Source organism: Leptonychotes weddellii, chromosome 10 (assembly GCF_054177405.1).
Source record: "Leptonychotes weddellii isolate Sample4059 chromosome 10, ASM5417740v2, whole genome shotgun sequence".
In the NCBI taxonomy this organism is placed as follows: Eukaryota; Metazoa; Chordata; class Mammalia; order Carnivora; family Phocidae; genus Leptonychotes; species Leptonychotes weddellii.
In genome coordinates, this window is record NC_138378.1 from 25,365,339 (window position 1) to 25,385,816 (window position 20,478).

The window sequence follows — 20,478 nt, forward strand, 5'->3', positions numbered from 1 at the left end:
CCAACAACACTCAGTTTGTTTCCTGCCATTAAGAATTCCTCATATCAGTGAGATCGTATGATACATGTCTTTCTCTGTTTGACTTATTTCACTCAACATAATACCCTCCAGTTCCATCCACGTCGTTGCAAATGGCAAGATCTCATTCCTTTTGATGGCTGCATAATATAATGGAGGGCATTCTTATTGACTTGTTGTCACAACCAGGGGACAAAGGAGCCCCCGGCCATACTCACCGCTCACTATGAGTTGAGTGCCTGGTCCAGATTTAAACTCCACATCAGGGTTCCCTTTCTGGAACCTCACACAGTAGTAGGTTCCGGTGTCTGCTGGGGTGATGTTACTGATGCGGATGGAAAAGTCTGTGTTGTTTCTCTTTGTGGCATCTGCAACATTTGTCACTCGGGGGTAGGGGCCTCCTCTGAAACTGAAGATTAACTCCCGGGCTGGCCCTGTTCCCCTGAACCACTCAACCGGCCCAAGGGGGAGCAGGGAGGTCAGGGTGCAGCGCAGAGTGGCTGTCTGTCCGGCTGCGACAGACACTGACTTCTCAGGCTGGATCACCTGCAGCTCCGCCTCACCTGCCACACCTGGAGGGAAAACAAAGATCATCCTGACGTGATCCTGGGTGTCTCCTCACGTGTGTATCCACAACAGCTCAGTGAGTGAGTGCGCACCGTGAGCGGGCCTTGATCTCTGCAAGTTGCATGTACGTGGCATGCAGCCCTCACCACGAGCCTGTAATGTGAGACCGTATCACAAATGAGGAAACGAAGACTCAGAGAGACTCAGTGATGTGGCACAGAGCAGGTTTGACTTTGCAGTTGGATATCCTGCCTTGCTGACTAGCTAGTGCCTGGAGACATCGAGAAATGCAAAATCATTCCTGCTTACTTGAAGTGTCCTAAAAACCAGGCAGGGATTTAAATCAGAGGAGCAGACTGCTATGGCTCGACTCATACACCCAGTGTTCTTTTCCATTTCTTAACTACTCCTCAGGGAGAAAATCTGTGGTTCACCCTTGCAGAGTGAACCCATGCACTTAACAGTATTTGCAACCAAACTTGCCTCCTAAGGAGGGCACCTGCTATTACAGGCAGGTCTTGGGTGTGCCAAGAACATCAGGTACTTTGGTTTCTAAGTCTGGAGAAGAAGATTGGGGTCGGCAAGCTGAACTGCTAGGACAAAAATGGGAAGAAATAGGAATGCACCATGGAGGGAGAAATGGAGGTAATATGGGAGAGAAGAATGAAGAGGACCAGAGGGTCAAGAGGAGCCAGGGAAAGGTGAAAACTCTTTCATCAGTGTATCTATAATCTCCCTATTTCCATCTCTGGCCCAGGCCTTGCCCCTGAACTATGATTTGTGTGTCCAACCAGCCACTTGACATTTTTCTTAGCTAGAAATAAGTCTGTCACAGTCAACATGTCCCATACTCAACCCCTCAATTTCTGCCACATTCTTGTACATCTCAGCTGAGGCACCCTATTTTCCCAGACGCTCAGGTCCCAAACCCTTGGAGCTTTTCTTTCCCACCCCAAATCCTATGCATTAGGAAATCCTGTTAGCTCCTCTCTGCATGCACCCATAATCTGACCTCTTTCCCCTTCCTCTCTTGATTGCTATCTTGGTTAAAACTGCTTTTCCCTGTTGCCATGAGTGCAATGAGCTCTTGAATGATCTAGCTGTTTATATCTATGTTCTGTGGTAGTCTCTTCTCAACCAAATGCTAGAATAATTCAAAACTAGACGAGTTTAACCATCATTTCAAGTCATCTTTTTGCTGGCAAATTGCAACACAGATAATATGAGCTTGTTTGGCCTTTGGTGGACCTCGATGGAATGGGAGTTTCACATTTGGTGTTGATAACTTGAAGGACATGTCTATCTTAATTAAACCAACAAACTTAACTGAAAAAAAAAAAACTCATGCTGGATCGTGTCAGTTATGTCTTCAAAACCTTGCAATTGTAAACATTTGACTTAGAGTAAAAGCTCAAATCCTTAAACAGAGAAGGAGGATTCTACTCTCATGCTGTTCCCATGATGTTCAGGAAGTCTCTTCCTCCAGAAAATACATGGCTCACTCCCCCACCTTCTTATAATATTTGCATAAATCTCCATTATCAGCAATGGCCACTCAGGTTACCTATTTAAATACATCCCAGGGGTGCCTGGGTGGCTCAGTTGGTTAAGCGACTGCCTTCGGCTCAGGTCATGATCCCGGAGTCCTGGGATCGAGTCCCGCATCGGGCTCCCGGCTCGGCGGGGAGCCTGCTTCTCCCTCTGACCCTATCCCCTCTCATGCTGTTTCTCTCTCTCTCTCTCATATAAATAAATAAAATCTTAAAATAAATAAATAAATAAATAAATAAATAAATACATCCCACCCTGAAGATTCTCTCATTTTTGTATCCAGCAGCACTGTCTTTTCTTTTCTTTTTTTTAATTCACATATAGTGTATTATTTGTTTCAGGGGTACAGGTCTGTGATTCATCAGTCTTACACAATTCACAGCGCTCACCATAGCACATACCCTCCCCAATGTCCATCACCCAGCCACCCCACCCCTCCCACCCCCTTCCACTCCAGCAACCCTCAATTTGTTTCCTGAGATTAAGAGTCTCTTATGATTTGTCTTCCTCTCCGGTTTCGTCTTGTTTCATTTTCCCCTCTCTTCCACAGATTGCTGTATCTGGTAACTAGCTGCAGGTGATGGATCCATAGAGGAAATGCTCAGATCCCTGACTTCATGCTCTCAGATGACACTCAGTCCTTGGCCTTCTGTGGAGGGTCTGGGTAGCACACCTGTGCTTACCTGGAGGCCTTAATGTCCAGGGGCAGGGGAAGGTTGAGGGGGCAGGGAATGGGGAGTCTCCCCAAGGCAATGCTCACCTGTGAGTCCCAACAGCAGAGCCAGCAGCAGGTAAGGAGGAGGACGGGGTCCGGAGCCAGAGGCCAACATTGTGGAGGCCTGAGGACCCTGCTCTGTGCAGACGTGTGTGCTGGGGAGATGGGGCCTCTGTTCTGTGGGGACGAATAGCTCGCCCTCCTGTGATATAAGAGGAAGCATCTGTGATGCAGTGACACGGCTGTGAGGCAGCAATCTGCTTCTGGATTGTGAAAGAGAAGTCAGGCAGAGAAGGCCTCGCATGGTGAGAAAGGCCTCTTCTTACGTTTTAGAGAGCATGAACAGCCCTAGCAGAAATGTTGCTTCCTGCCCACCTGGGGCCTCTACTCGGTGCACTGTGCCCCTCCCCCCATCTTGAGGTCTTCTTGGCCATTCCACACTTGGGAGCCCCAGGCCAAGAAACATCTGCAGTTGGTCCTGTGTCCCACCACCCGAGCTCTGGACAATTGGGGGTGGCTGGCATGTGACCTCGTTCTGCACCAGCCTCCACCAAGAGCTACTCAGCTGGAGGAAAGAAGGTACGCCAGGGTCTGTAAAACACAGAAATGACTCCCTATTCCAACCTTTTATTTGTTTTTTTTAAAAGATTTTATTTATTTATATGACAGAGAGAGACAGCGAGAGCAGGAACACAAGCAGGGGGAGTGGGAGAGGGAGAAGCAGGCTTCCCGCCGAGCAGGGAGCCCGACGCGGGACTCGATCCCAGGACCCTGGGATCGTGACCTGAGCCGAAGGCAGACGCTCAACGACTGAGCCACCCAGGCGCCCTATTCCAACCTTTTATTGATGTAACTGGTGAAACTTCATCCCAATGCACAGTGCAGGTGGACCTCTGAAGTTGTATGTGCTTAGGGCACCTGGCTGGCTCATCGGTGGAGCATGTGACTTTTGATCTTGTGGTCGTGGGTTCGGGCGCAGGTTGGGTGTAGAGATCACTTTAATCTATAAAAAAGAAGAAGTTGTATGTGCTTACATCATTTCTTCTCTTTTTCAAGAGAGGAAGTGGGTTATATGTCCCCAAAATCACACTCCCAGGCACTTCTCTGAGAGATAGGAAGACTGCATCCTCATGAATACTTGTTTGTGAATGTTTAGAGCAGCTTTCTTTGTAATGGCAAAAGACTAGAAACAAGCAAAATGTACAGTAATAAGTGAATGTTTGAACAAACTGTGGTGCATTTCTACCAGGAAATACTGCTCAGCAATAAAAAGGAATAACTTATCTACATGTGCACAGCTTGTAAGTTTCCAAAAGCATCATGTGGAGTGAACAAAATCACTCTCAAAATGTCCGTACTGTGTGACTCCACTTCCATGACATTCTCGAAGTCATAGAGAACAGATTGGCATGTGCCAGAGGTTTGGGTGGTGGGGCTGGCTGTCACTAAGAGAGGCCAGCACAAGGGTAAGCTCTGCAGCCATGAAACTGTTCTGTACCCTGAATATGGTGGTGGTTACCCAAAATACACATCAGCAGATGGATGCAAACAAAAGCTGGGAATGTTACAAGATTGAGTTATAAAGCACAATGTTGTTGCCATTATAATGTGGACACTGACTATGACATTAGCTAAAATTAAAATATTCAGGTAGTGGGGTAGAAATGTGCACATGTAGTGGTGGGGTCTGGAGTAACAGAGCACTGTATCCCCATCATCTGGAGGGAGAAGTCAGTGAATAATGCCTACGGGTGAGATCAAGAAGTGATAATATAAGATGCTATATGAGATCTGGCTGTAACATCTACAAGATTCAGTTAAAAATAATCAATTAGGGGCACCTGGGTGGCTCAGATGGTTAAGCGTCTGCCTTCGGCTCAGGTCATGACCCTGGAGTCCCGGGATCGAGTCCCGCATCGGGCTCCCTGCTAGGCGGGGAGCCTGCTTCTCCCTCTGCCTCTGCCTCTCTCTCTCTCTCTCTGACTCTCATGAATAAATAAATAAAACATTTAAAAAAATGATCAATTAGAAGAGTGGAAAACTGTTTCCCCTGAGAGGTGGAAAATAGAGGGAGGTAGAGAGATTCCAGTTTTCATATATAGAAGGTATAGAACTATTTGCCTGTTGAAGCGAGTGCATATGCAACTTTAAGGAAGGTAAAAACTAATCTAGGTGAGTTGACTGATGTTATGAGTTACACAGAAGAGACTGTCCATAGTATGAGCACTAGTCTGAGTCTGATAAGCTTGCTGGAATAATCTTGATGTTCAAAACTCAATTAGAAACCAATACAGCTGCCCCAAACCACAATGGCAGTAAGACATCATAAAAAGAACCACACGTTAATGGAGTGGTTTAGTATACAGCAAAGGTACTGTGCTGATCAATGAGTACTGGATAATATATCCAATGGTAGAAAAAATTTAAGATTCTTACTATTTATAGCACACATGCAGACACACACACGGACAGACGGACACACACACAGCTCAGAAAAATAAAGCTCGGTCAAAGGTATAAATGGGAAGAACAAAACTTCATCAAAAATTAAAAGCTTTTTTTGGTATTACAAAAGCTCCCAAAGGATACTAACACTCTTGCTCTGTGGACCAAAGCAGAGCAGCTAGAGGGACGCTCCAATGTGTGCCCCTGGAAACAGAGAGAAAAATGCTCATTGCAAAGTTGCATTACCCAAACAACAGGTTCAGCTTTCTTACCATCTTGACAAGAATCCCTAAGTTGTAGCATTTTCTTATAATAGAGAGCCATAGAATTCTGGAAAATTAATAAAAGAGAGCTACATATAGCAACATGAAGAAATCCCACAAACTGTTGAGCATAAAAATAAAAGTTCCAGAATGCTGTATACAGTATAACAGCATTTATATAAAATTAAAACATGCAAGTAATATTGTATATTGCTTAAGGATTGATAGTATGCTGTGAAATTATAAAATCAAATTTGAAATGATAGACTCCAAATTCAGAACAGTGTTTTTAAAAGAAACAGAACAATCACAGCAAAATGCTAATATTTTGCAAAGATCTGATTATAGGACTAAGGATTTTTAATGTATTTCTTATATATTTCAGAACTGAAAAATGTTTATTCCATGTAGTGATTTTAAAATACATAGGTGTTAAAATAAAAGCATACTTGCAGAAGCTCTGTATAAAGGTAAAATGTGCTCACCCAAATTATGGAAGCAGTCCAAGTGACCATCGTAGATGAACGGATAAAATGAGGTAGTATATATATTCAATGGTATATTCTCAGCCATGAAAAAGAATGAAATCTTGCCATTTGCAACAACGTGGATGGAGCTGGAGAGTATAACCTTGCATGAAATAGGTCAGTCAGGGAAAGACAAACACCATCTGATTTCACTTCTATGTGGAATTGAAGAAACAAAACAAAGAAAAAAAAGAGTTAAACCAAAAAACAGACTCTTTTTTTTATTATGTTATGTTAATCACCATACATTACATCATTAGTTTTTGATGTAGTGTTCCATGATTTATTGTTTGTGTATAACCCCCAGTGCTCTATGCAGAACATGCCCTCCTTAATACCCATCACCAGGCTATACCCAGTGATGGGTATAGCAGATACCCAGAACCCTCAGTTTGTTTTTCAGAGTCCATAGTCTCATGGTTCGTCTCCCCCTCCGATTTCCCCCCCTTCATTCTTCCCCTTCTGCTATCTTCTTCTTTCAAAAAACAGACTCTTAACTATAGAAAACAAACTGATGGTCACCAGAGGAGAGGTGGGTGCGAGAACGGGTGATTGGTGAAGGGGATTAAGAATACACCTGTCAGGATGAGCACTGAGTAAGGTACAAAATTGTTGAAGCACTATATTCTACACCTGAAACTAATATAACATGGTATTTTAACTATACTAGAATTAACATTCAAAATAAAAAAACAGACGAATGGATAAAGAAGATCTGGTCCATATATACAATGGAATATTTTACTCAGCCATCAGAAAGGATGAATACCCAACTGTTGCACCAACGTGGATGGAACTGGAGTGAAATAAGTCAAGCAGAGAAAGTCAATTATCATATGGGTTCACTTGTTTGTAGAAAATAAGGAATAGCAGGGAGGACATTAGGAGAAGGAAAGGAAAAACGAAGGGGGAGAATCGGAGGGGGAGATGAACCATGAGAGGCTATGGACTCGGAGAAACAAACTGAGGGTTTTCGGGGGAAGGGGGATGGGTTAGCTTGGTGATGGGTATTAAGGAGGGCACGTATTGCATGGAGCACTGGGTGTTATCTGCAAACAATGAATCATGGAACACTACACCAAAACCTAATGATGCAATGTATGGTGACTAACATAACATAATAAAAAATAACAAAACATAAAAAATAAAATAAAAGTAAAATGCGCTCTGAAATTAAGCAGTGCTCTTATCAGTGCAGAATGGAAACCTGGTTTCCTTGACACACTTGATTCTCTTTTGCCCAGATGCAGGGCCAGTCTGAAGCTCAATACATCAGGGTCTAGACATCCCACGGTCCTTCAGACCAAAGGCCATCCTTGACTCAGCTCTGAAGCTCAGGGAGAAGGAACATCAGGGGGTTTGAGAAAGGGAGCATGTACAGCGTAGGAATGGGGGGCAACAGCTTCTCCCCCCATGTGAGTTTCTTGGACACAGTGGGAGGCAATGTATTGCAGAGCATGCAGGAGCAGTTGGGGAAATATTCATTCATTCATTCTTATATTAATTCCCCAAATATTATTGAGCACCTACTGTGTGGCAGACACTGCATGCCTGGAATCATGGTGCCGATCAGGAATAAGACCCCCTACTCACTAAACCCCAGGCCCTCTGTCTCAGTTCTGACCTCTCCCACACCCACGTTCACCTTTGCCACTAGTTAGAGCCTCCCAGCCCCTGGACTGGCTCCATTAGGAGATCTTAATAATACTTCCCTTATTCATTCCAAAAATAAGTCCTATGAAAACTGACATATAGATCAGTATAGGGGGGCACTCTTTGGAATTAGAGCTCAAAGCTTTGACCTTCATCCCACCTGCACAACTTGGACCCCAACTCAGGATTCCAAGGGACTTCATTGAAAAACCTTCAAACTCCAGGGCACTGCAGGATGCATGAGAGCTGGAAGCCTCTGAGATCTCCAACAGACATTTAGAGAAAACAACAGTGTTCTGAGCCTTTCCTTGAGGCTGGTCCCCCCTGGTTTGTGTTGTGGGTAAGAGTGGGCTCACCTTGGACTCCTCTGGCCAGTCCATGATAATGACCATGACCACTCTCCTTACGTACTAAGGCCTACCCCCCAACTCACCTGTTACAGCTTCTGCCACCTGCAAGTGCAGGTGACTATGAAACTCATCACCAACAGCACCTTGAAGCCCAGAAGGAAAGCTACAAAGATAAGGATAGGCATCTGTGGACCTAATTACCAACGGGCAGAAGGAAAGAGCAAGTGGGGCTCTGTGAGTTTAAATACCTCAATCCACTCAGGAGACAAGGGTGACCCAGGAGCTCAGAGCAGTAGAGGTGAGTTTACCTGCGCTTCCCATGTGCTTTTATGTGCCATGGGCTGCTGCAGACAGCATGAGGTTGGCCTGGATGGGAGGTTTTGCCTCATGCTGCACCTTACAGGTGAGCATCACTCGTCCCCCTGCCCCAATACATTCACCGAATGCAAGCTTTCCAAGGTGTACGTCCCATCACTATTCTGCTTGGATGTTGGTTCCTCTGCTCCCTTGAAGGTATGACAGTTCTCCATCCAGGTGAGATGCACACTCTGTGGATAGAATCTCTGCACGTGGCAGGTAATAGCTACCAAGTCCAAGGAGGATGAAGCCTGGGAGCTTGTCACTATAGGGAGAACTGACACACTCCAGAGAAAGCAGACAATTACTATTTGAAGTCCACTGTGGGAGCCCAGGAGCTCCTTGAAGATGGGTCACCTGCCAGGGCCCTGCTCCAGAGGAGGATTCAGGTACCTGATAACAGATCCACGCAAGAGTAAATGCATGGCTGAATGAGAGAGTGCATTGAGTGAATGCATGCTTGATGCCTGGGTGGATGGAGGAATGCATGGATGAAAGAATGAATGGGATTGAGAAAAGTTTCATGCTGGTACACCTGGAACCTTCCACCTGAAGTTCCTGGAAAGAAATTCTGCATTATTTCTCATGTTCTATGTCTGGGCCCAAGATATTCTGAGGGTCTGGTTCTACATCAAGTTGGGGTCTATTTACACACTCTCTTGGCAACATGGACTGGCATAAATTTAGGAACATTACAAATTGGTTTGCCATATGCGATGATAGGAAGGGGACCAATGTGTAGCATGGGGAAGGGTACTTTTCTTCTGCATCATGATAGGAGGATGGCCTGGAGCATAAGTAGGCACTATATACACAAGGAAACTTGTTGAAAAACAAATTATCTCAAACTTAGTGGTTTAAGAAAACATATATTATTTCATAGTTCCTGGGGACCAGGAGTTCAGGCACAGCTTAGGTTAGCTGTCATGCACAGAGGGAGGGTGATGTGAAGACACCAGGAGAAGCTCATGTAAATCCTAGGGCCATCCAAGGCTACCAGAAGCTAGGAGTGAGGCCTGGAACAGATTCCCCCACAGAGTTTGTAGCAGCTTTAGTTCTAATTGTCAAGCTTGAAAGCAACCAAGATGACCTGCAGTAGCTGAATGAATAAAGAAATCGTGGTACACCCAGACAGTGGAATATTACCCGGTGCTTAAAGAAATGAGCTATCAAGCCCTAAAAAGATATGCAAGAACCTTAAATGCTTATTATTAATCAAAAGGATAAGCCTGCATACTGCATGATTCCGACTGTATGACAGTCTGAAAAGGCAAAATTATGGAGACAATAAATATATCAGTGATTCCCAGGGCTGAGGGTGGAAAGAGACAAATAGGCAGAACACAGAGGATTTTTAGGGCAGTGAAGCTACTTTGTATAATACTATAAAGGTGGATATCACTCTACATTTGTCCAAACCCATAAACGATACAATAACAAGAGTGAACCATAATGTGAACTATGCACTTTGGATGACAATGACATACTAGTGTAGGTTCATCATTTGTAATAAAAGTATCACTCTGTGGAGGATATTCATAATGGGAGTGGCTGTGATGTGTGGGGGCAGGGAGTCCTATGGGAAATCTCTGTCCCTTCTGCTCAATTCTGGTGTGAACCAAAAACTGCTTCAAATATGAAGTCAGTCTATAAAAGAAAGTAATTTCCATATCAAAGGTCATGTAGATGTTCTTCTACGTTACTCTAGGAATTTTATAGTCTTGTGTTTTACATTTGGGTTATTTTTATGAAGGCTGTTAGGCATGTGTCTCGAATCAGTTTTTTTCCACACGGATGTCTAGATGTCCAATTATTCTAGCAACACTTGTTGAAAAGACTATCTTGGTCCTTTTCCAAAGTTCAGTTGGCTGTATTTATGTGGGTCTATTTCTGGGCTTTCTATTTTGTTGCATTGATCTGTGTGTCTACTCTCTCACCAATGCCACTGTTTCGATTACTGTAGCTTTCTAGGAAGTCTTGTAGCTGAATGGTGTCAGTCTTTTTTTAATTTTTTTTTTTTACTTTATTTATTTATTCTTGGTGTCAGTCTTTTGACTTTGTTTTTCCACAACACTGAGTTGGCTTCTGGCTCCTTAAACTACTAAAATCAGTTTGTCGATATCCATAAAATAGTTTGCTCGTATTTTAATTGGGATTGCATTTAATCCATAAGTCAAGTTGGGGAAAAAAGGCATCCTTACAATATTGAGTCTTCCTACCCATGAACATAGGATGTATCTCTATTTAGTTAGTTCTTCTTTGATTGCTGTGATCAGTTTTCTAGCATTCTTTATATAGGTCTTACACATATGTGAAATTTATACCTATGTTATTTCTCTTTTTGGGGGGGTCTTGATGGAACTAGTCATGTGTCTATTTATTATATAGAAACACAATTGATCTTTGTGTATTGATCTTGTATCCTTCCTGAACTCACTTATTAACCCTAGAGTTTTGTTTTTATAATTAGATCCTTTGGGGGCGCCTGGGTGGCTCAGACGGTTAAGCGTCTGCCTTCGGCTCAGGACATGATCCCAGGGTCCTGGGATCGAGTCCCACATCAGGCTCCCTGCTCCTTGGGAGCCTGCTTCTCCCTCTGCTTCTCTCTCTCTCTGTCTCTCATGAATAAATAAATAAAATCTTAAAAAAAATAATAATTAGATCCTTTGGGATTTTCTATGTAGACAATCATGTCATCAGCAAACAAGGATGTTTCATTTCTTCCTTTTCAATGTACATTCTTTTCCTTTCCATTCCTTCACTTTCCTTCCTTTCTTCCTATCCTTCTCTCTCCTACAATTTCTAGTACTGTGTTGGATAAGAGTTCTGAGAATGGACATCTTTGCCTCAGTCCTTATCTTAGGGAGAAAAAAAAAAACACATTTGGTCTTTTGCCATTAAGTATAATGATAGCTGCAGGGATTTTTTTTTTTGTAGATGTTCTTCATCAAATTAAGGAAATTCTCTGCTATGTCTAGTTTGTTGAGAGTTTGCATCATGAATAGGTTTTAGATTTGTCAATTGCTTTTTCTGCATCAACTGATATGATCATGCAATTTTTCTTTTTTAACCAGTTGATGTGATGGATTACAATAATTGATTGGTAAGCAGTGAAACAGTTTTGCATGCCCAGAATAAATCCTTCTTAGTCATGGTATATAACCACACATTGTGAAAGTCTATTTGACAACATTTTATGAGGATTCTTACATTTAGAGTCATGAGAGGTATTGGTCTGTAATTATCTTTTTAATGTACAGTCTATCTGATTTTTCTATCAAGGTAATAATGCCCTCATGAAATGAGTAGGGAAGTGTTTCCTCCTCTTCTATTTTCTGGAAGATACTGTACAAAAGTGGTATTAATTCCTCTGTAAATGTTTGCTAACATGCTCCAGTGGGTCTGGGTGTCTCAAAAGTTTTTACTCTTTTCTAAATCATCTAAGGTTTCTTCCTCCTTCCTTACTCAGATAATGGTCTTGGCTTCCTCTTTCATCTGATCTGAATCCCTCAAGCCTTCTGCTTTGGCAACTGGGACTCAGAGCCTCTGCCAACATGGACCAGTGGCCTTGGGGAAGAGACTCCACATTCTTGTTTAGCTTTTTCAGCAAGCAGAGGCAGAACTGCTTAGTTTTCTGGAGAGCCTGCAGGGTTCAGCTTCCATCACTGACCTGAGAGACCCTAGTGACCACTTCCAGCCAATATTCCATGAACATGCAAACCTCTGCAAATTTTTAACAGTGATTATGTTTGGATGGAAGCATTGTGGATTCTTCTCTTGCTTCATAATTTCATGTTTTCCAACATTTGTTCTCCATTGAGAGGTAGCATCTGTGTGGTGGTAATAAATTGAAAAGACAGGATCTTTGTTCGGGTGGGGGGCAGGAGGAAGAGAGCTCTAATGTGTGTGCTGGGCCAGGCCTGTGACCATGGGGGTGTGTCCATTCCCTCAACAAAAGGGTGTTGAACAGACATGGACACTGGAAGATTTGTGAGCTAGGAGCCCTTCCAATCTAGTTCTATAAATTCTGGCTAGAGAAATTCTCCCCCAAGAAATTCTAGGTAAACAGGTGAGGAGAACACAGTGAACAAGCATAAGGGAGTCCCTACCACAAACCTGAGCCCACTTACCTGTGAATCCTAGAAGCAGAGTCCGCAGCAGGGATGAAAGTGGTGGGCAGGGTGGGGAAGAAGGGATGGGCATCGTTGTGGTGGTGAGTGTTGTGTTGGAGAGGCCCAGGACTCTGTGCTCAGAGGAGAGAAGACACTCCCTGCCTCCATCATATCAGCGGAAGGGGATTGTGAAGAGAGGACCATGGGACTGCAACACTTTTTCTTCAAGATTACCAACTGCACAGACAAGGTGGCCACAAGTGCAGAAGTTGCTGTTTGAAATGCTTGGGATTTCCAGAGTCAAGGGCATGACATCCATAGGCTTGTGCTCTTTCCTGAGCCTCGTCCTATCTGAGGTCTCCCCAGCCTGTACACCTGCTGATTTAGAGGCCCAGAGACATGGTGTGGGAAAGAGGTTAGAGTTTTGGAGATGGTGATGATTTGTGATTTAGAGGATGGAGGGGGCTACAGGGAAAGTGGGGCTGGGGGAACACTCTGCAAGAGGGGAAGCAACACACCCTGTGTGTTGGAAGGTGAGGGTGGTCTCTGCTGTCTGTGCTGGGTCTGGGGCCAGCTCTGGAGGGAGGGAGTGGAGGGACTTGAGAAATGCCCGCCCTCAGAAAGAGAGAGGAACCAGCATATTGGCCTCATTCTCTCTCACCTCTGGAATGGGCTCTGCCCAAGCACAAAGGTTATGTCCAGGGACTCTCAGCCCACACTCAGCGAGTGCCCTTTAGTGTCCACAGGTCCATAGTCAGGTACTGACTGTTAGGGTTATTTTGGTATTGCTTCCTTGTGAGCCCCACATCTTCTTAGGGATCAGCAGGATGTTAAGGCCAGGAGAAGTGTTAGAACAAGAGGAGAATGCAGAGCAGGCCCAAACTGCCTATGGGGGATGAGAAGACTCCCTTCCCCCAGTGATGTCACCATCCTATCACATTGCTTTGGGATAATGAATTCCATGCTGAGAAGCCCTCCATGGCCCCTGCTTATAAGCTGGACAGGATCTTTCCACCAGCCTCCAACAACCTACCCTTCCCCCCAACTTAAGGAGACTTCACACCTCCCATGAAACTCTAAACTCTTCAGAGCCTGGGATTTTTAGTGCCTTGATGGTCAAGAGCCCTGGCTTTGTAACCAGATGAAATTTAGTTTCCAATCCGGAGTTCACTACTTGGAGGCTGACCTATATATTATTTAACCTTGAAATTTTCATTTGTATGGCTCAAATACTCAAAACTGTGTTCATAGGCAGCACTCGGACTTTCTCTTCTCCACTTACATGCTGTTCAGTATGTGGCAATCCTCTGCCCATTTGGTCAAAAAAAGAAGGGACCCATGTTCTACACCCTCACTTGTGCATTTGTGTCTGTCCCATACCCAGTAATGTTAGTTTTACCTCCTAAATACCTCTTGAATCTATGTCACCACCTCCATCATCATCTCCTGCATGAATAAAAACTATTACTTCCTAATAGGCTACACCTAACTTCTCTTCCCTGTTTTAAGCTCTTCCTTCTACTTCATCGAGGGTGGTCTACACACACGCCTTTCAGAACGCAATTTTTCTGATTTTCATTGCTCTTGTATATAAAACTCTTTGGTATATGGGATATGGTATGTGCTATATAATATATGGCATGTGGCATGTGGTATGTGGTATATTTAAATGACATGGAATTGGTAGGTAGTATGTGGTATAGGGTATATTATATATGGCGTATGTATTTGGTATGTAGTATATGATAATCTGGTGTGGTAGTGTAAATAATCCATCCTTCCATGACTGGCTTGGCCCATAGAGACAAAAGGATCCCCACCTTTTCTGGTACCCACCACAGCCTCTCTCTTCCACATCAGGTTCCCTGGGAAAGAGTCACTGAGATGAATATTTTTTTTTTTTAAGATTTTATTTATTTGCGAGAGAGAGAATGAGAGACAGAGAACACGAGAGGGCGGAGGGTCAGAGGGAGAAGCAGACCCCCGCTGAGCAGGGAGCCCGATGTGGGACTCGATCCTGGGACTCCAGGATCATGACCTGAGCCGAAGGCAGTCGCTTAACCAACTGAGCCACCCAGGCGCCCCACTGAGATGAATATTAACAAGCAGGTCATTTTCAGGGAGTGCTTTAGGATCCAATGGTGGAAAGGAGAAGGGAGAAGGGAGCAGGATTGTTTAGAAGAAGTTGAGTTGCAGTGAAGTCCCGAAGAAGACCTCAGCTGATCTTCCATGGAGCTGTGGTGCTAAGATGTTCCTTCAGACTGGTCCTGGGCTGGGGTGAGAGGCTGGACCTTTACATCCCCATGTTGATGAGCCACTGGATGTGGAAGTTTCTCAGGCATGACCTTGGGCATGGTGGCTCTGCTCAGCTGAGACCATCCCAAAGAGAGCTGACAGCTGAGAGCCATCTGCTCAGGCCTGGTGCATCACAGCCTCCCCCACCCTCTGCACAGCCCCTTCCACCTCAATTCCTTGGGCTCAGGACATGAATTAACTGCAATCCTCCACTGAGATCTTAAAGCTACATCACCTCAACCAGGGACCCAGGCTTCTCTGACCCCACTTGGTCTAACCTGGGCTTTACTAATTGGAAACGTTTAGGATGAATATCATGGGGGGACCAAGAAGCAGCTTCTTCATGAATCTCTGAGTGCCTGGCTCTGGAGTGAGCTCTAGCAGGGGACAGAGGAAAGAAGAGAAGGAACCTCAGACTTGTGAAGTGACATAAAACCTGGGTATAGAAACACGGAAATCTCTCCACCACACATTTCTTTGCATTGTCCCCCAAAGGGGCATAAGAGGCAGACATTGAGCTGAGGACAGGATGTTGACATTTTTTTTTAAATAGAGTTACTTTTTTGGAACAGTTTTACATTTAGATGAAATTTGGGACAATAGTATAGAGTTCCAGTATATAGCTGAATACCGTTTTCTCTCTTATTGGCATCTTACAGTAATTTGGTGCATCTGTTCTAGTTAATGAACCAATATTGGTACATCTTTATTAACCAAAATCCATAGTTTATTTAGATTTTGTCTTTGCTTGGGCTGCTATAATAAAACACCATAAACCAGATGCCTTGAAACAACAGGAACTTAGTTCGCAAGGTCCCAGAGGCTGGAAGTCTGAAATCAGGGTGCCAGGATGCTTGGATTGTGATGAGAATGCTCTTTACAATTGCAGACCGCCAACTACTTGTATTCTCGCATGGTGGATGGGGTGAGCTGGCTGGCTAGTCTCTTTTTGTGAGGACAATGATCCCATTCCTGAGGACTCCACCCTCATGACCTCATTATCTGCAAAGACCCCACCTCCAAATCCCATCACGCTGGATTTCAGATTTCAACATTTGAACTTTGGAGAAATAAATTCAGTCCTGAAAGGATTTCCTTAGTTTTTACCCCATGTCCCTTTCTGTTCCAGAATTCCATGCAGGATACCACATTACATTTACTTGTCATGTCTCTTTAGGCTCCTCTCAGCTGTGACAGCTTCTCAGACATTCCTGGCTTGTGATGGCCTGACAGTTTTGAGGACTGCTGCTCACCTATATCGTGGAATGTGCCTCATTGTAATCTGTAGGATCCTTATCTCATAAGCAGACTGCGGTGATGGGTTTGGGGAGGAAGGTCACAGAGGAAAAGTACCGCTTTCATCACATTAATCCAGGATACACACTGTGGCAGTGGTTTATGATTGTTGGTGAACTCGTGATCACCTGGCTGCGCTGTATTTGTCAGGTGTCCCCTCTGTAGTTACTTTTTTTCCCTCCTTTCCATTCTGTCCTCTTTGGAGGGGAGTCACCACAAGTGCCTACACTCCAGGAGTGGTCAGTTAGGATCCCCTCCTTAAGTGAAGTATCCACATACATCATTTGGGACTTTTCTGCACAGGACATTTTCTCTTCTCAATTTATTAATTTATTCAGTTATTAATTTATATCAATATGGGCTCAAAGATATTTATTTTACGTGAGCGGTTATAATCAGTCTTAGACATTCATGCAGTTAGAACAAAGTATCCCAGACTGGGTGGCTAATAATCAAAAGAAAGCTCTTGCTCATAGTTGTAGAGGCTGGAGTCTGAAATCATGGAGCCAGCCCGGTTGGGAAAGGGCCATCTACAGATTTCTCCTTGTGTCCTCATGTGGCCAAAGTGACTGGGAAACCCTGGGGGGCCTCTTCTCTAGGGGCTCATCCCACTCATGAGGGTGGAGCACTCATGCCCTCCTCACCTTCTGGAGGCCACACCTGCTAACACCATCACGTGGGCTTGAGGATTCTCACCCTTGAATTTTGTGGGGACAAGAACATTCAGACCAGAGCAGAACCAGACATCACTTATTTGTTGCTCAAACTCTTGCACTTTGGCCGATGGGAGCTCTTCCAGGAGGTTCCTGTATCTGTTTGACAGACTCCAATCAGTGGGTTATTGTTTCATTTTTTGAAAATCCACTTGCTTACTTTCTGGAGCATATGAATTTCTGATAGAACTTTTAAACACAAAGAAGTGAGAGTAGTATTTAATGAAACGGTTTTAGGTACATGTACCAGCTTTGAACGAAGTGAAATGGTATTTTAATATCCAACATCTGGTAGAAACTGATGTTTTCAATGAAGTATTCCCCAATTTATTTTTTTAAAAATATGATGGCCAAACTCATGGCTGTCATTGTTCTGACAACTGAGGACACAGACAGTCCCTTCTCTGTCAGAGTCCACATCCTATTTGAGGAAGAGACAAGCACACACAACAGGCAGTTCTCAGTTTGCATGGTGTTGATGTGCACGAATTTAGTTGCCATAGGTCAGTTAAATAACATCAGTCCCCCAACACGTGATTCCAGTTTCATTTACCATGAGGAATTTTCCATGAGCAATTGCATGAAGTACAAACTTTGCTGCCAGCTCTTCTTCAGGCCACCAATCCCTATACGACTAACGGGTGCTCATCCCCATAAGTAAGCATCACATCTTTCAAAGCCTGTAGTGGTGGTTCTCTGTGACTCCGTTACTCACTTTCCCACAGACAGCAATGCAGGTGGTTGTGTTGTCTCCTGGTCTCCCAGCGAGGAACCCAGGTGACATTGTACAAAAGTGAATAGTGGCAAAAGGGAATTGGCACAAAGCTGGAAGTGTGATGTAGAAATGAGAAGAGATGAGACTGGAGGTGAAGTTCAAACTGAATGTGAGTGGGGCTCATGAAGGCAGAGCTACCATGGGAATGGTGACTGGGATTCTGGTCCCCAGATTGTGGATATGCAGCCACAGGAGCAGAGTGAGGCAATCTTACCACATCACTGGAGAACAAGATGGGGAGGGAGGGTGAAACTGTCCCAGAGGATGTGACACCAGAGATATTCAAATTAATATTGTAAGGGTTTCACAACATTGAAAGTGCAAGGGATGGCATGTTGGATGCTGATCCTATTTGAGACTGGAGTGAGGTAATTCAGATGCTGGTCTATATGGTCAACATTGCGATCAGAAGAAGGTAAGCACTGTGCAAACTATTCTTGATGAGTCTTTACAAAAAAATTAAATGCTTCCCTTTTCCATGTTTCTAATATTTGAGATGACAGTACACCAAATAAATAATGGTTCTATTGTTTTTTTTTTCCTATACATTCATAATTGACAGTTGGAGAGTTTTTGTGTTTTGAAAAAAAGTTTTTAAAAGTCATAGAAAAATTGTTAACTCCCACTGATTGTTGAGATCACTTTGCATGGTTTCAGCTACACCATCATTGTTCTGTCCTGCACTATTGTGCAAAGTGAAAACTGCCTCCACTTATCAGGTCAGCTAATCATAAGTTCTAGGGAAACAATCTAATTAGGTTATGAGCTGTGGGAACAGAGAGTGAGAGAGAGGAACTGATATTTTATGCAGGGTGGTTTATGGAAGGGACTTTTAATAAAGTGACATGTCAGCAGAGCTTGAAAGAGGGAGAGATGAGCCATGCAGGTTCGTAGGGGGAAGAAGCAGAGGAGAGACACAGTTTGACTTCCATTTCCATAGAATCACTGTGGCTGAAACTGGAGAGCCTGTTAGAGAAAAAGCAATGGTCCAGGAAGGGATGCTGGTGGCTGAGACCAGGGAGCAGCCCTGGGAGTGAGCAGTGTGTAGATTCTGGGTGGAGCTCACTGGGGTGTGGGAGGAGCCTTGCACTCACTTCTGAGAGGCTTTTCAGGAATTTTGCAAGTGAGTTGTTAAACATTGTTAGCTTGTAATTGGTCACATTGGGAGTGTTGACACCACAGAAGTCCACAAGCACCACCAGTCAGGCTTCTTTTCCTTTCTGAGAGTGGATTGTTTCATGTTTACCATCTCACCACTGAACACAGCATTCTGAAGGCAGACTTGAATGTGGGATATAAAGAAAGAATTCTAAGGATGGCTCCAGGCTTCTGGACTGCCAACTAGAATACATGAGCAGTGGGGTCGGGAAGGATGAAGGGGACAGAAGAGCAGTTGTCCCATCACAGGGAGGAGTGAATCTTCCCTCCGGGACTGTGAGTAGCACATGTAGGCAAAGAAGGAGAATCATTTCTCCTCTGCAAACCAGGTTGGGATGCATTCTATTTAAGACCCAATGGAGAACCTCACCAAGGCTGGGGAGGCTGGGGCTTGGCAGGAATAACTCCTGAGAACATGGACATGAGTGTGTAGTTCATGGCCATGGTCCCCAGGAGATAGATGAGAGATACCTGGTCCGTGTAGATGTGACTTGTCTCTCACATTTCAGGCAGAGATCCATGCATCAGTCCCCAGAGCAAGTTCCCATGGCCTCTGCTGAGGACCTGGTATGAAGACCCAGCTCTGGGGCATCAAGGACTCTGAGAAGGAGCAGCAGGAGCTGTGGGCAGGTGGGTCTCAGGGGGGAGCAAGGCATTTGGGGCAGAATTGTGGAAGCTTCTAGTTGTTCCTTCTCTTAGGCTGGGCCCATCAGGGAATGGAGCAGGCAGCAGAGTCTGAGGGTGGCATGTAGCAGGGGAGAAAGGTAGGACCTGTGGGACCCATGTTCACAGTTGGTTATCTGCTCATCATTCCAGAAATGTTCCGCATGTGTCTCCTATATCCTCGGTGCTATTTTCCTCTTGGGACACCTGTTGCGAGAGGACAGGCAGCCCCTGATATAGAACTCTGCCACATAAACTTTTCTCCCTTAGGGCCTGATCTCCCATCCCCATCCCCACCAGTGTATCCCACAGAGGGTCAGGCAGGAGCCATCCTCAGAACCGCCATCCGACACCTGTCAGCATTCTCCTAAATGTGGACTCCTTGTGCCTGACAGAGCCCCAGTGCTCAAATAACTTAGAGATGATCTCCAAGGGTTCCTCCCACCCAGCTGCCTCTCATTCAGCCCCTCTGCCCACTTCCTTCCCATATTTCCTAGGACTCTGTGCACAGTCTTTGAAGTCTTTGACCCTGCCCACCTCTTATAGGCTAAAGTCTCCCCCCAACACACATCTCAGGAAGTTGGGATCCCTGAGACTCCTGAGGGTATCAAGGGAGGTGTGTCACATGCTCTTTACTCCAGTCGGGCCCTGACCCCTTGTGTGACCTGTGGTCTGCCCCTTTTCCTGACCTTGCTCCCTCTGGGACTGACCTTGGCCTGTCCTCCCTGACCCACAACTTACAGGCAGGCCCTTGCTTCTTATGGGCAAAGATGGCAGAGACAGTGATGAGCAGCAGCAGCTTTGGACCCAGGGTGACAGCAACCAGGAGTGGAGTAGATAGCCTTGGGTCTGGAAAAGAATGGACACAGGCACCATGAGAGGGGGACCCAGGAGTCCATTCCCTGGGGCCTCCACGTACTCTCTCTGAAGCAACTCAAGCTTATCAATGCTCTGAAGCTCATGAATCTCTTCCCCTGCACTCAGGCTCAAGGTAGATTTGGGGCAAGAAGTTCTTCATCT

General features: G+C 44.8%; 1 protein-coding gene and 1 long non-coding RNA gene across 3 annotated transcripts; both read right to left on the bottom strand.

The window, feature by feature from the left end:
* Positions 1–173: 173 nt before the first annotated feature.
* On the bottom strand, positions 174–3,344 carry LOC102729085 (signal-regulatory protein beta-1). Its single transcript, XM_081833092.1, has 2 exons — positions 2,897–3,344; positions 174–590 (listed from the first exon to the last, which is right to left on the bottom strand). Exons 1-2 carry the CDS (start codon positions 3,153–3,155, stop codon positions 184–186), a joined length of 666 nt encoding a protein of 221 aa, XP_081689218.1. The 5' UTR covers positions 3,156–3,344; the 3' UTR covers positions 174–183.
* Positions 3,345–18,765: 15,421 nt separating this feature from the next.
* LOC145723818 (uncharacterized) lies at positions 18,766–20,471 on the bottom strand. 2 transcript variants are annotated; one of them, XR_014149133.1, is made up of 2 exons: positions 20,200–20,471; positions 18,766–19,566 (listed from the first exon to the last, which is right to left on the bottom strand). It is a non-coding gene; the product is annotated as an uncharacterized LOC145723818 (long non-coding RNA). The 2 variants fall into 2 exon arrangements; XR_014149132.1 differs by having other exon boundaries at positions 18,766–19,665.
* Between the last annotated feature and the right edge of the window lie 7 nt (positions 20,472–20,478).

What these genes read in the sequence shown, in the direction of transcription:
- LOC102729085 (XM_081833092.1), bottom strand. Translation starts at nt 3,155, where the DNA reads ATGCGAGGCCTTCTCTGCCTGACTTCTCTTTCACAATCCAGAAGCAGA. An exon ending in TCTGCTGTTGGGACTCACAG is followed by an intron (nt 591 to 2,896) that starts GTGAGCATTGCC and finishes TTTTCCCTCCAG; the next exon opens with GTGTGGCAGGTGAGGCGGAG.